This window comes from Acipenser ruthenus, chromosome 25 (assembly GCF_902713425.1).
Source record: "Acipenser ruthenus chromosome 25, fAciRut3.2 maternal haplotype, whole genome shotgun sequence".
Taxonomy (NCBI): Eukaryota; Metazoa; Chordata; class Actinopteri; order Acipenseriformes; family Acipenseridae; genus Acipenser; species Acipenser ruthenus.
Genome location: NC_081213.1, coordinates 9,531,430 through 9,546,005, shown reverse-complemented (window position 1 = coordinate 9,546,005; position 14,576 = coordinate 9,531,430). Strand labels below are relative to the sequence as shown.

General features: G+C 45.2%; 1 protein-coding gene across 4 annotated transcripts; it reads left to right on the top strand.

Annotated features, from left to right (window-relative positions):
- Nucleotides 1–220: 220 nt before the first annotated feature.
- Nucleotides 221–14,450, top strand: LOC131701576 (CD164 sialomucin-like 2 protein). 4 transcript variants are annotated; one of them, XM_059000302.1, is made up of 7 exons: nt 222–844; nt 3,148–3,240; nt 5,727–5,801; nt 8,168–8,212; nt 10,186–10,342; nt 11,082–11,098; nt 12,793–14,450. In XM_059000302.1, the coding sequence occupies exons 1-6, from the start codon at nt 769–771 to the stop codon at nt 11,095–11,097; spliced, it is 462 nt and encodes a 153-aa protein (XP_058856285.1). In that variant the 5' UTR covers nt 222–768; the 3' UTR covers nt 11,098; nt 12,793–14,450. The 4 variants fall into 4 exon arrangements, with proteins under 4 accessions (XP_058856287.1, XP_058856285.1, XP_058856286.1 ...); XM_059000303.1 differs by lacking the exon at nt 11,082–11,098; XM_059000305.1 differs by lacking the exon at nt 222–844 and adding an exon at nt 1,621–1,954 and having other exon boundaries at nt 11,082–14,450.
- The last annotated feature ends 126 nt before the right edge of the window (nt 14,451–14,576 follow it).

The window sequence follows — 14,576 nt, the reverse complement described above, 5'->3', positions numbered from 1 at the left end:
ATACATACAAGTTTGGAGCAATGCAAATTACTTATTTATAATATTAAGTATTATAATAACGTCACCAAAGGCGTCTAAGTGTGTCATTAAAGGTTTAATTCCTATATGAAGAACGTATTGTCCCAAGGTAATTTCACATTTTGTATATATTGTGCGCACATATATCTTGTTTTGGGGCAATGCGTTTTACACACCTGTATTCACACGAAAATGCCCTCAACCGCACCTGTTAGTTAATTATGGCTGGCCTTTCTATGTAAAGACCGGCTTGGAAAATATGAAATTATTTCGAGTTCCAAAGTCGACATTTCGAGTTTTAGAGACGGCATTTCGAGTTTGTATTCGTTTCTCGCATGGCTCTAGGGCTCTCCCGTACTATCCAAATAAAGGGAGTGTTTTATTTTTTTAATATTATTGGAAAGTTACACTCGTTTTGGCACCTGAGACCCCCACACTGCACAGCACGCAGGCGCGGGGTGTCGATTTCACCGGGAGAGAGCTCCAGTGAGATCACATCACCGGTCCGGACTGGGGCGGCCGCCTGTTTGGGTGTCAGTTTCAGGCTGGCCTATCTCAGCTCCGCACAGACAGCAAGCAGCAGGCAGGGGTAACACAATAGCCGCTAACGGTGTTGTACAAGCGAGGCAAACGGCTCCGACTTCTCAAGAAGAGTAAACTTACTTCAGGACTTTGTTTTCCCTCCTGTGCATCCACGCGGGATTATTGTTGGTGTAGCTGTCTAATATATAATATTGTTCTGCCTAGAAGATGATTTCTTTCCAGATCGCTGTGGGAGCTGCGTTCGTGGTGGCGGGGATGCAGATCTGTTGCTGTCAAACGCCAGGTAAAGAGTTCAATCATGCAGTCCTGACAGAGCGACCTGGCTTGATCCGGGAGAATAATTAGAATGACGACAACTGGGGTCAAAACTGTTAAAAACTAGAGACTGTAGCTATTATTTTACTATTGTTTAAACTATTACAGGAAAATAATTCCATCTCTGGTTTATGTGACGTCATAAACTACGAGCCAGTTAGGTCGAGTAGTTTAAAAACTGTCTCAGAAACCCGAGATTATTTTTCTGTAATTTACTGAAGCCCCTCTATATTATTATTATTATTATTATTATTATTATTATTATAATACATGGATATTAGTATCTATAATACAAAACAGACAATAAAACGGGTGTTAAGGTTCAAATTGCAAGTTAATTTAATGAATAATAATAACGTCGATAAGTAAATATTAAAGATTCTTAAATATGATTTTGTTTTTGATATTTCAGGAACGGTGAATTAAACTGGGTAGATAAGGAAGTGCAAAAAATAGCGTATTTTAAAGGAAAATGTGTTTCAATGGGATTTAAAAAAAATTATTAGTCGCTGTCAGAGTCGAAGGTTTGTGTCGCTCGCTTGGTTGGTGCTTCCGTCGGTGAAGGATGATTGTACCGGCTTTACATATTTTTTTTAAGGTATTCTACAGTCTCGTAATTTATGACGTCACAGAAACTCCAGAAGAAATTATTTTCCTGTAACTCACTGATGCCCATCTATTATGAGAGAGAGAGAGAGAGAGAGAGAGAGAGAGAGAGAGAGAGAGAGAGAGAGAGAGAGAGAGAGAGAGAGAGAGAGAGAGAGAATAATAGATGGGCTTCAGTGAGTTACAGGAACATAATTTCATCTAGGGTTGTTATAAGCAGTCACAGAAACCCGAGATGGAATTGTTTTCCTGTAACTCACTGAAGAGGCCCATCTATTATTTTTTTATAATACATGGATACCCTTGCTAATATTAAAGAAGACGAGGTTCAGCAGTACAGTTTTTATTAAACGTTTTGTTTCAGTGCTGTACAGACGTTCTGTGTCGTTATCCGTTAGTGCTTCAGCTTTATTTGGATGGTTGCCTTTACCTTGTTTTAATTTCCTGTTCCTCTCCAGTTTCTGCGAGATACGTATGTACCAGCTTTACATATTTATTTATTTATTTATTTTTAACGTATTCTCATTTTGTTGACATTAATTAACATTTCTGTACTGTGGCACGTCTGCTCTATACAGCAAATACAGGCTTGCAATAACACAGCTGCTCTATGCAGCAAATACAGGCTTGCAATAACACAGCTGCTCTATACAGCAAATACAGGCTTGCATAACACAGCTGCTCTATGCAGCAAATACAGGCTTTCAATAACACAGCTGCTCTATACAGCAAATGGAAATGCTCGACCAGTTTATTTCAAAAGCTCTAACCCCCTTAATATTTTAATCTGTGGACAGAATGCTTTTGGATTAGGCATTCACATTTTTTTTTCCCCAATACAGAACAATATACTCATAAACCTTAATCTTGCGCTGTTGGTCACATGGTGTGTTTACAATTAGACCGTTAGAATAATGATGTCTCTAGAGCACAGGAAGTAGCTGGGTGCCAGGAGCAGCTGTTTAAATGTTTGATTGCAGTCATGTCGATCACAGAAGGGTAATAAAGGGTGATAATGTTGCTAGTCCTATATGTAGGCAAGGCTTTCTAGCGCTGGGATAAATATTCAAGCAAACACTGCATGCAATGGATTTTATTGTAATGTGGTACAAATTATACTTTTGTTTTCCAGCTCATTCCAAATTATATTCAGATATTTGTTCAAATGTTCATATTTAACATGAGAAAAAAGATCCCAGCGCTAAGAAATGGATTTTAAAGGCTGGTTTTGCAAACCTGTACAGATTCCTCCTAATTGCATTCACATTTCAAAAATACAATTCTCTCGTCAGAAAGATACACGCGGGGATGGAAATAAGACTCCTATAAGATAGCGGTTTCACCCATTCCAGGTTTTACTATGAGCTGAATTAGCCCCAGTGTAGAGGTAACAAGCTCAGGTGTGTCTTATTAAACTCATAGTGAAACCCGGAATGGATCACACTGCTGTGCAGTGGGAGTCTTATTTCATCCCTGTATTTCTCACAACATTTTCTGAGACTTTGAAGAAAATGATTTTAAAAGAAATGTTAGCCGTCTCTAGGACCAGGCTGCTGTGTTTGATTTGATAGCCGGTTGTTTTTCTAGGACTCATGCTTGCTTGGTTAGCCGTCTCTAGGACCAGGCTGCTGTGTTCCTGCTCTGACAGTTGTCTCTCTTGTCTAGGGGGCTGCACGCTGATGGATTCGTGTGGAGGCTGCCTGGCCGGGGACGCCTCGCTCAATATCACAGACTGCGTGTGGCTGCAGTGCGATTCAGGTGAGGCTCCATCAATACCAGTTACTGTAACAGGGCGGAGGCTGGGTGTGAACCAGCGACCCCACACACCGCAAGCGAGCTTCTTAACCACTATACAAAAGAGCCGGCTCCTCTGCATTCGTGGTTAGAGAGCTTTTAAGCTCAGTGACAGGGAACACAATCCCTAACAGCAGTGTATCACACTGCCTGTTACACTGACACTTTCAACCCACACATTTTATAACTGACTTGTTACTGTGTCCTGCTCAGTCCAGTCTCTTCCCTTTATTATAAATCACCTTCATGGATTGGTCAGATATCCTGTACATCTCATCCTGTGTGTAGATGCATTCAGATTAGAAATGGAATTGGGCACACAGATGGTGCAGACGAAGCCCCGCGTAGCCGCTTGGAATCACTGAGCGGTTCTAGAGTGGCGGATTCATTTGGCTGCACATGCTTGCATGGTGTGGTATGTTCTGTATCATCACTGCTCGTGTTTGTCTCCTGATTAATCAGTGGAGGGATGCTGGCTTTCACACCCCAGCCGTTCAGACTGCATTCAGGGAACACCTCTGCTCCTCCTGCACGTCTGAGAGTGAGATTAACACTGCTTTTACAGAAAGGCAAGGCGACAGCAGCAGGATGCTGCCTGCAGAGCGTGTGGGAGGTGTGAGGATCAGATCACATTGTGAAGACACTCCAGCACAATCTGCAGCTTTCTGTGCATCTTCATTGCCTGCTCAAACACATTGATGCATTATACCTTCAAGAGCTGCTTGGCGTGGCTCTCAAGATGTACAGTTATTAACTTATTGTTGATGAGATTTACATGGCTGGGCATCACAGACAGTCTGGAAGCAATCTTGTTCTACATTACAAGGGGTGTGCAATACCTTCCTTGTAATCTACCAGCGTTGCCGTAGCAACCCGACCGAGTCTTTTGAATAATTGAATATGTATTCACACTGCAGCTGTGCTGGTTCCAGAGCTGTTCCTAGTCACACCCGACCCTGCTCCTCGAGACGGAGCCTTCACCAGCACAGTCTATACTGAGAGATGGATTCTGCAATGTATAGAAGCTGCATCTCCCTGTTGCGCGTCAGTTTGCAGCGGACTGTAAGACAGTGAGCTGCTGCCCCCTAGAGGACAAGGTCAGCTCTGCAGGTCTGGAGCTCAGCGCCAGAGCCAATGTGACTCTTCCCATCTAATTATTCTGATTAATCCTTTGCAGGTGGCCCATGATCATTTCAATGGAATTAGATCAGTGACATAGTTGTGTACAATGTGATGACAAGTGTGTTGGTCTTTTTCAAATAAGCATAAAGAGTACAGCCTAAAATGTTTCAGGTAAATCTAGCTTATGAATTTCCAGGGTGCAGTCAAGGGGGTATGAATTCATTCTCTGCATGGTCATCTTCAAAATGCAGAGGCTGCACTGTGAGGTATATGAACGTTATCAAGTGCGAAGGCATGTTTTCAATGACAAATCAATTCAAACTGCAGGCAGCAGTAATGTAACTGCTCCTTTCTGCAGAGAGACATTGTGTTTATTTATCTCAGAAAATGTTCTCTGGCATTTGCATTGAAACAGGGGCCTTGCTGTAGCTTACAGTTCACTCCTGCAGTGAAAGCCCTGCCGCTGGAAAGGGTTCTTATGAACAGGGATGCTAGATTTCCTTCCAAAAAACAGAAATTCTCTGCTGAAACAAATGTATTATATTATAGGCATGTGTGTCTATGTATTATATTATAGGCATGTGTATCTCTGTATATAGTGGTTAAGACGCTTGCTTGCTTGCGGTGTGTGTAGTCGCCGGTTCATGCGCAGCCTCTGTGCTGTTTCTTAAAGCTCACTTTGAAACGTCAGTGTCGGGTATCTTGTAGCTGCGATGGAGGCTGTGAAGGGTTCCACAGTCCTGGGTTTGACTCAGATTTCCTCCTGGTTCATGCAACAGAAAGCTCACATGGTAACACAGCAGCTCTGGGTCTCCGGGACTGCCAGCCGACATCACAAGTGAATGGTCTGGTGTTGTTTCTAATCTGCCAGCCCTGCCTAACAGAGACACCATTGTGTGATGACATCACAAATACACAATAATATTAAAGGGGAGAGGTGGAGGGGGCAGCAACAGAGCACACGATCCCAAAGGAAAGAGTTTATTACCCCTCAAAGGTGTGGAATAGATATATCTAGAGAACTTTACTCATTCAATTGAAACTTGGTATGGACATTCCTCAGCACAAATTTCTGAATCTAGGTCAAGAAGACTTGTCATTCATGCCTGGCTTGTGATTAGTTGGGCTATTGAAAGCTATATCTTGGGAACCAGTGAATGAAAGTCATACCGTTCTTGTCTGTCCACACTACTCTGTACAGTATGTCACAGTTACACGGGTGGGGGGAGTGTCACTGCCATGCTTGTTTGTTTCATGCAAACACAGATGTTTGTTTTTCATTTTCCTTTGTGGGTTTGCATGAATAATTTCCTCTGTTTCTATTCCAGGCAACTCAAGCTGTGTGTGGGGGAGCGAGGTGCCGGAAGGCTGCTCCCTGTACAACGAAGCCTCCCTGTGTGCTGGTAAGAGAGCCGAGAGGGGGCAGGACGCAGCTCAGCAATCTCACTTCTTTCACTGCTCGTCGAATTGGGATCACAACTTAGACGGTGAAACCAGTCTGGACCTGTACAACTCTATCTCTTCTCATTCCAATAACAAACTGGGGCTGCCTGCTCTGTGCAATTCAAGGGAGGGAGACTCGGAGAGAGAGGCAGGGGGAGAGGGGTGCTGGGAGGAAAGGAAGGGAATAAGTGAGATAGGGAAGAGTGGAGCAGGTACACAGGGAGGGAAAAAGGGAGGGAGAAAGTGGGAAATACAGGGAGGTCGAGAGCGAAGGAGTGAGGCAAAGGGAGACAGGCAGGCAGAGGTTGTGAGAGTGGAAGGCAAGCAGGGAGAGGGAAAAACTGAGGCTGGGAAGGAGAGAGGGAGGCTGGGGAGGAGGGGAAGGACAGGGAGAGAGGGGGAGGCTGTGGAAAAGGGAGGGAGACAGAGAAAGAGAGAGGTTGGGATGGAGGCAGAGAGAAGATTGGGGCTGGGAGATAGGGAGGCTGTGAGAAAAGAAGGGGGGCAGAGAGATAGAGGGGGAGTCTGGGAGTGGCAGGGGGGGGTTATGAGAAAGGAAAGAAGACGGAGAGAGGGGGAGGGAGGGAGACTGGGGGAGAGAGGGAGGGAGGAAAACTGGGGGAGAGAGGGAGGGAGGGAGACTGGGGGAGAGAGAGGGAGGGAGGGAGACTGGGGGAGAGAGGGAGGGAGGGAGACTGGGGGAGAGAGGGAGGGAGGGAGACTGGGGGATAGAGGGGGAGGGAGGGAGACTGGGGGAGAGAGAGGGAGGGAGGGAGACTGGGGGAGAGAGAGGGAGGGAGGGAGACTGGGGGAGAGAGGGAGGGAGGGAGACTGGGGGAGAGAGAGGGAGGGAGGAAAACTGGGGGAGAGAGGGAGGGAGGGAGACTGGGGGAGAGAGAGGGAGGGAGGGAGACTGGGGGAGAGAGGGAGGGAGGGAGACTGGGGGAGAGAGGGAGGGAGGGAGACTGGGGGAGAGAGAGGGAGGGAGGGAGACTGGGGGAGAGAGAGGGAGGGAGGGAGACTGGGGGAGAGAGAGGGAGGGAGGGAGACTGGGGGAGAGAGGGAGGGAGGGAGACTGGGGGAGAGAGAGGGAGGGAGGGAAACTGGGGGAGAGAGGGGAAGGGAGGGAGACTGGGGGAGAGAGAGGGAGGGAGGGAGGGAGACTGGGGGAGAGAGAGGGAGGGAGGGACACTGGGGGAGAGAGGGGGACGGAGGGAGGGAGACTAGGGGAGGGAGGGAGACTGGGGGAGGGAAGGAGACTGGGGGAGAGAGTGGGGGAGGCACTCAGACAGGTCCCCTCCACAGCTAGGCGGGAGGGGGGGAGGTCACGCTCCAGGAATGTTCCGGGTCCAGGGTCCTGTGACCAGCACAAGCCCAGGCCTCCCTGATCACTGCTGCCAGCTTCCTGATCACATTACATGATTTCAAAACATTCTTACAAGGCTTAGGAGGAAAATAAGCAGCAATTAGCCGCCCCTAATCTAACATGTGTGTGTTATATTCTCTGTTTTGCTATGGTTAACATTTCCAAACAGTGGAAACAATTCAAGCAGTTTGATGTATCAATTCGCATCCATTGTAAGGTGCATCTATTTGTTCTAATTGGTTTATTTCAGTTCATTACAGTGACCTGCTTTATAATGTGCTTGATGAACAAGCAGATAAAACTGAAGAGGTATTTTTTTCCATGGATGTAACTGGGGCCTGTGAAGCCAAGCGATGGGTGTTCTGTAACATACCCGGTCATAGACTTCAGCCAGACAGACAGGCAGGCAGACAGACAAACAGGCAGGCAGGCAGACAGGCAGACAGGCAGGCAGGCAGGCAGGCAGACAAACAGGCAGGCAGGCAGACAGGCAGACAGGCAGGCAGGCAGGCAGACAGTCAGGCAGGCAGGCAGGCAGACAGGCAGGCAGGCAGGCAGCCCCAGTTTGATGATGGGACGGGTTTTACTGTCATTTTAGTTTTTTTTAAACCATACCTTTTTAAAATCTTCTCCTTCTCCTTTCCTTATAAGTCAAGCAGACAGATGCCTGATAATGCCCTCAGTGCACCTGTGAATCAGTTTCTTTGTAACTCTGAGTTCATAATTGAGACTTTCAAGTTATGGATTAACCAGAATTACAGTACAACAGTGTTACCATCTGAGAATGCAGCTCTGGGTCTGTGCCCCTATATATGTAATTAACACCCTGCTCTCTCTCTCTCTCTCTCTCTCTCTCTCTCTCTCTCTCTCTCTCTCTCTCTGTCTCTCTCTCTCTTTCTTTCTCTCTTCCTCTTGCTGTCCGTATGCTCGTCTGCTTATCTGTCTGTCCTGTGGCTCTAGCTGCTCCCACTTCAGCCCCCAGGAGCTCCACCCCCAGTGGGACAGGTAAGATGAGAAATTCCAACGGAATAACTAATAACACCTTAAAGGGGGTCTAGCTATTGGAATAATTCTATCAATTGTCCCTGTCCTGCACTTCCATTGGCTGTGTAGGTACCACATGTGTAGTTTTGAAAGAAACACATGTTAAAGCAAACATGTATTTTAATTTAAGAAAAGAAAAATGAGAAAGAAAGTTCTCAATGTTCTTGCCTTGCTTTCAGAAAGTCACTTCCTGGTACTGTTTCACTTTCTTGGTTACCTGCAAACCATGTCAGTCAATAGAGGAGGCAGCTGGTTGGTTAATGACAGGAAACAAGGTGTTGAAGGACAATTTCACGCTCTGGGTGCCTGAAACAGAGGGGCTGTGGAATTGGTTAACAGTAGCACAGGGAGCTTGGCAGCCACACACTGAGGCTCTGGAGAATGATGTTACAGGCAGTAATGCTATTAAAGAAAAACATGTTGTGTCACTTATTCATTCGTTTTCATTGCATGATAGCCTTTTGATATTATAATTACTGTTGCATATATGAATTTGCACCATATTTGTGCATTTGTTCCATGGATATACTATCATGGGTCTGGCAGTGAGCGTTGATCACAGCACTCAGAGCATGAGGCCATGATTAATTGAGGACAGTAACCCTAGAGAGCTGGGCTGGGCTTCCTGTGAATATTTAATGAGCCCCAGGAGCAGCGTGGCGAAGGGGATCGGTTACCAAGACCAGCTTCTACAGCATGCAGCCAGGATCACTGTGCATTTAAAACACATTACCAAGAACCTGTACACTCCAAAATACAACTGCAGCCAGGATCGCTGTGCGTTTAAAACACATTACCAAGACAGGAGCCCGGCCCACGAGCAACCTGTACACTCCAAAATACAACTGCAGCCAGGATCGCTGTGCGTTTAAAACACATTACCAAGACAGGAGCCCGGCCCATGAGCAACCTGTACACTCCAAAATACAACTGCAGCCAGGATCGCTGTGCGTTTAAAACATACCAAAACACATTCTATTGACAGTCACAATGCAGGTCAGTGAACATGTAAGACAACTGGAATAAATGTTTAATGAATGCATTAATAATACAGCAGGGGAGGAAATAAGACTCCCCCTGCAGAGCAGCTTGGGTTTGTATCCTCAGCGTAACGAGCCGCTTCACATTTCATTGTCTTGTTCTTTCCAGCCCCCCTTACCTTTGACTCTGAGTTGAGGATCTGCTCTTCACTTCTCATTGTCATATACACACGCACCCTGTCTTTATAGAACTGAGAGCTAGCAGTATCTAGTGATGTGCTACTTTATATATATATATATATATATATATATATATATATATATATATATATAGACACACACTGCTGTGCAAAAGTCTTAGACATGTTGCATTTTTCTACTCTGATGCATTATGAGCATCAACAATTTACTCAAAGCCTCCACCAGTGTTTTCTACTATTATAACAACCTTGACTTGCATAAAGAAGGAAAAAACATCATAACTAATTGAATTGAATACTGTACAGTGTACTTTGAAGCTACTTTAATCAGCCACAGGGAGGAGGTGACCAAGGATTCCTCTTATTTCCATGCCTGTGCAAAAGGATAAACCAGAACTCAAAACCTACAATGCCTGGAATGCATCTAGGACTCCCGAAGACAAAAAACAATGCAATGTGAATTCAAAGAAAAGGTTCACGTTGGGTGTGGATGTGTGGCTCCCCCTGCTGTTTACAAGTGTAACTTCTACACTCACAAAGTTCCTCCCTTGCAGACGCCCCGCCCCAGCCCTGTCCCCTGATTGGTGCATTCCTCCCTTGCAAACGCCCCGCCCTGCAGCCCTGTCCCCTGATTGGTGTGTTTCTCCCTTGCAGACGCCCTGCCCCAGCCCTGTCCCCTGATTGGTGCGTTCCTCCCTTGCAAACGCCCCGCCCTGCAGCCCTGTCCCCTGATTGGTGTGTTCCTCCCTTGCAGACGCCCTGCCCCCCACGGTGTCAGCCCCAGTGTACAAGCAGGCAAACTTTGACCTGTCGAGCTTCATTGGGGGGATCATCCTGGTGCTGGGAATGCAGTCGGCCGTCTTCTTCATCATCAAGTTCTTCAAGACCAAAGACAGCACCTACCAGACCATGTAAGAGCCTCGCTGGTCACACTGGCAATAAGAACGTGTTGGGTTTCAGTCGAAACAGATTCGGGCACCTCTGTGTCCTCAACAGAGCTCCCAGAATCCTGAGTATGTTTGAAGAGCTTCACATTTCTTTTTCTTGTTGTTCTGTTCCCTTTAACTTTTTATGATGTTTGCAATCATTGAGTGCTTGTGATTTCAGTTACTCAGATACTGGGTTGGCGTGTCTGTGTTCAGGTGCTTTCCCCTCAGTTCAAGAGCTGCTCTTCAGTTCTTTTTGCTACCATAGATACAGCCAACAGCTCCGCCAAAGTGTCTTCATAGAAGTAGGAGCCAGCGCCATCTAGTGATCAGCCACTTTGGATCAGGTTTCCTTCTGTACTGCTGGCAATACACAGCTGTGCACTAGATTGTGCTAGCGCATACTAATATATAGATGCTGCTCTAGCCTACATTATATATATATATATATATATCAATCATAGTCAAAGCACCTCAATGCAGACACAATATAAGACTGACCCAGAATGCAAAGATTTTAAAAAAACTAAAGGGAACATTAAACAGTAAATAATGTAAGCTCCACTTTAACTGTGATAAAGTCAGCGTTGGGGATGGTGCCACTGTGCAGTTAGAGATGGGAGGTTTGTTTAGTTTCCTGGGCAGTGTTTGATGGCTGTGAGCACTCACTTATGTTCTCTCCTGTTTGTCTTGTTTTTTTTAACCCTTCACATGCTGTGATCAGCGAGGAGCCGCAGTAGGGTCTGTGTGGCCAGGCTGTGTGGGAGAATGGCAGTGATACAGTTTAATCCAGCACGCCTCCCTTCCCTGGCTCCTTTTATATTGAAATCCACTCCCCTGAAATGTTTGCTGTTCCTGCGTGCTGCATGACTGTGAGAAGACTTTCTTTAAGAATATATCCAATCCTATCCAATCCTCGCTCTTTATAAGAGCCTGCCCTGGTTTTATTGGCCAGTCCTAGACCCTGAGTAAGCCCACCAATGTGCTATTGGCTGTCTCATTTTTAACAGACGTATAAATTGAACTCCTTCAACACTGGAGACTTATATGTAGCTCTAGAGCGCTGCACAGAAACCTAATGACCACAAAACAACCAATCACTGTTAAGGGTTTGTCACAATTCCACTGCATCTTATTCTCTGTATGATATCTACCTGTGCAAAGAACGCAAGACACTTATTCATAAGACACCTGGAATTTTAACGTTAAGTAAAAAATAAAAAAATCAGCCACACTTTTGATGTTTAATAGTAATTCCTGAGTACAATCTCCAAACTGCACGAGATGACCGCTCTTATGACAATGAGAGACCCCCTGCACATGACAATCTTTAAAGAAAGTGTCCTCCCTGTGTGGTTTGCCCCTCTCTCGTGTGTTTTGAAGTTGTTGCTCTGTCGTCATTGCTGACAAACCTACAGAGAGGAGCCTCTCTGGTTTAATCCATCTCTGTACTCTTTACTCGCTTGTGTAACGTTTTCACTGCCCCCTGATCATGGTGTAGTTGAATATTTCTAATCTACCCCTAGAGAGCAGCCCATTCCTTCATGTCGGTTCTGCACCTGTTACAGTTACCCCATTCCTGCTGCTTTGCTGAAACAGGGAATTATCTCCTCTGAAAGACTGATACAGTATGTCCAGTGGCTTTGGGGGTTCTCCTGTACTGGTATAGTATCTAGATATTATACCAAGATATTTGAAAATAAATTAAAAGATCCACTGCACAATAATACGGGGGTAGTGAAAATGGTACTGCAGCTAGCTTAGGTTCTCTTCTAATAACTGTCCTCTCTAGACACACAGCATGCTTTTGAATAATATAAAGACACCATCACTGGCACAACAGCTAATCCCATCCCTTGCTCTGTTTTCAGTCAATTAGTTTGAGGTGCGACACCTGTATTTAACATAACAAGGACTATTATGAAACAAGGGCAAATTTTATAAAAGGAATCAAATCATTTGAACGATATTAAAGAGTAAATAGATTCAAATGCCTTTTAAAAAAAACCTCTTTTCTCTTTGATGGTGTTTGCGGTCATTGTGAGTGGTTCTGTTGCTCCAGTATTTGAGCTGCTTTGAGCTCATCGGGAGAGTCCGAAGTCGCTTTTCAGTTGAAAGGTCTCATTGTCACATGTGAATGCAATGAGGAAGGCTAATCAGTGCCAGCACTTAGTCAAGCACAAAGCCAGGTGAAAAACAAATCTGTAACTCAGCACTAGAACAGCAGAACCCAGCAGCACTCAGCATGAGGAGAATGTAAAAAAGCAATTGCCCATAATTGAGCTGCACCTTCCTGCATGCCATTTATTTCTGTCTAATTGTGTATCCTTGTCCTTTGAGAGAAGTTCCCTTCGCCTCCACAGTATGGCTGCTTCTCACTTTGTACCGTCCATCTTGAGCGCATGTTTCCATCCTGCTTTTCTTTCTCGCTGTAGGATCTGAAGAGTGAAGCTGTGTGTTACAGTGTGGACTAGTCCCCAGTGACTGTGCTGGGGGCTTTTCAAACTTTCCTGGACTGTGGGAGTCTCACTCCACACTGTCACAACTGTCTGTCTGTCTGTCTGTCTGTCTGTTCAAATAAGAAAACAAAACCATGCAACACCAGACTGAGCCCACACAAAGGTCAGGATAACTGGGACTTCTTTCTGTGGCCTTGGAACGTACATCACACCTGATATCCTTCCTCCGGAATGTAGCACCACCTCCTTCTGCGCCTGCATTGCGGCCCTACACCCTAACCTCTGAGCCACAGAGTACCCAGCTGGTGAGAGACAAAAAGGGAAGGAGGACAAACTGCATTTTGACACCAATCGCAGAACATGAGACATGTTGAAGGGGACAAGCTTGGAATATACGGTGTGTTGGCCTGTCCTTGATTTCATCTTTAGGACAGCAGCACTAAAAGGAAAACTTGAAATAAAATCAGACGAATGTGTTATTTGAAGCATTTCAGGTGGAAAGCCACCTTGGGAATCCAGGTAGTGTGCAGGGTGTTACCTCCTCAGTGTTTCATCAAACAGCACTGATGCAGGCAGTATTAGACACAGAAGCACCTTTCAACCGAGTGCTAACCACCAGCCCTCTAGATATTCCGTCTTGCTGTCCCATAGTGAACGAAACTGGCTTTGCAACAGGGAGATGCAGCTTTTATATAGAACTAAATGCCATGGCACAGCAAGTGTGTGCTACATTGTACAGGTGTTTCCATTTGTATTGCCCATCCCTTGTACATTGGATATTTGATACTTGGTTAAAGAAATGTGTTAGCAAGCCTTGCTTTTAGTTAGTGTTGCACTTGGATATTTTTAATAACAGATGCACATATTTACCATGTATGGTAATATAAATACAGTACATTATAAAATGCAACAAAACTGGTCTCTTTTGTAATATGAGTTACACACGGCATTTCAAATGTGTTCTGTGTAAAAATCACCTATGAAACACATTCTCATTTTCAAAGCTTTTTCTAAAAAGCAAATGACTTGAAGAGCCCCTAACAGCACATGCACTAGCATGCTCCCATGTTTCATTGTGCTCCTAACAGCACGGGCACTAGCATGCTCCCATGTTTCATTGTGCTTCTAACAGCACAGATATATAAATAATAAATGCATAATCAATACTTGAATATGTGCTTCCAAATATTGGCTGTAAACTTAATGCTTTACACATACCGTGCTGAGTTCTGTCGCAGCTACATTGTATTAACTAACTGGATACTGTCTAGAGAAATAAAATAGAGCAGGCTTGCACCATCAGTGTCAGAGCTACTGTAGTGTCATTGATCAATCATTCATCTGTCCAGGCATGGCTCATTGTAATGGATTTGTGTGCGTTCACCCCCCATGCAGTCACAGTGGCAGTGAGGTGTTGAGGTCCTTCTCTTTGATTTAGTCATGATGAAGAGACAGCTGTGAGACTGAACCACCCTGCTTTGAATGGGGGAATCCCTGCTGTTTGTACGGACCCCCCCCCCCCCCCCCTCTTTGGAATGGTGTTGCTGTTGTCCATATGCAATGATGTACATTTTCTGAACCCTCACTGTTGTGTTTAGAGAGTGGAATAATTTAATAAAATGGTTCTTTCTTACTCGGGGACCGGACCCATCTGTGTGTATTTTATTATTGTCCAGAACTTCGATAAACCACCGCTGGGTTTGTAGAGGACCCCTCCCCCCCCCCCCCAGATTGCATCAGCCTCCATTTTTAGGGGTAAC

What these genes read in the sequence shown, in the direction of transcription:
- LOC131701576 (XM_059000302.1), top strand. Translation starts at nt 769, where the DNA reads ATGATTTCTTTCCAGATCGCTGTGGGAGCTGCGTTCGTGGTGGCGGGG. An exon ending in CGAAGCCTCCCTGTGTGCTG is followed by an intron (nt 5,802 to 8,167) that starts GTAAGAGAGCCG and finishes CTGTGGCTCTAG; the next exon opens with CTGCTCCCACTTCAGCCCCC. An exon ending in CTCCACCCCCAGTGGGACAG is followed by an intron (nt 8,213 to 10,185) that starts GTAAGATGAGAA and finishes CCTCCCTTGCAG; the next exon opens with ACGCCCTGCCCCCCACGGTG.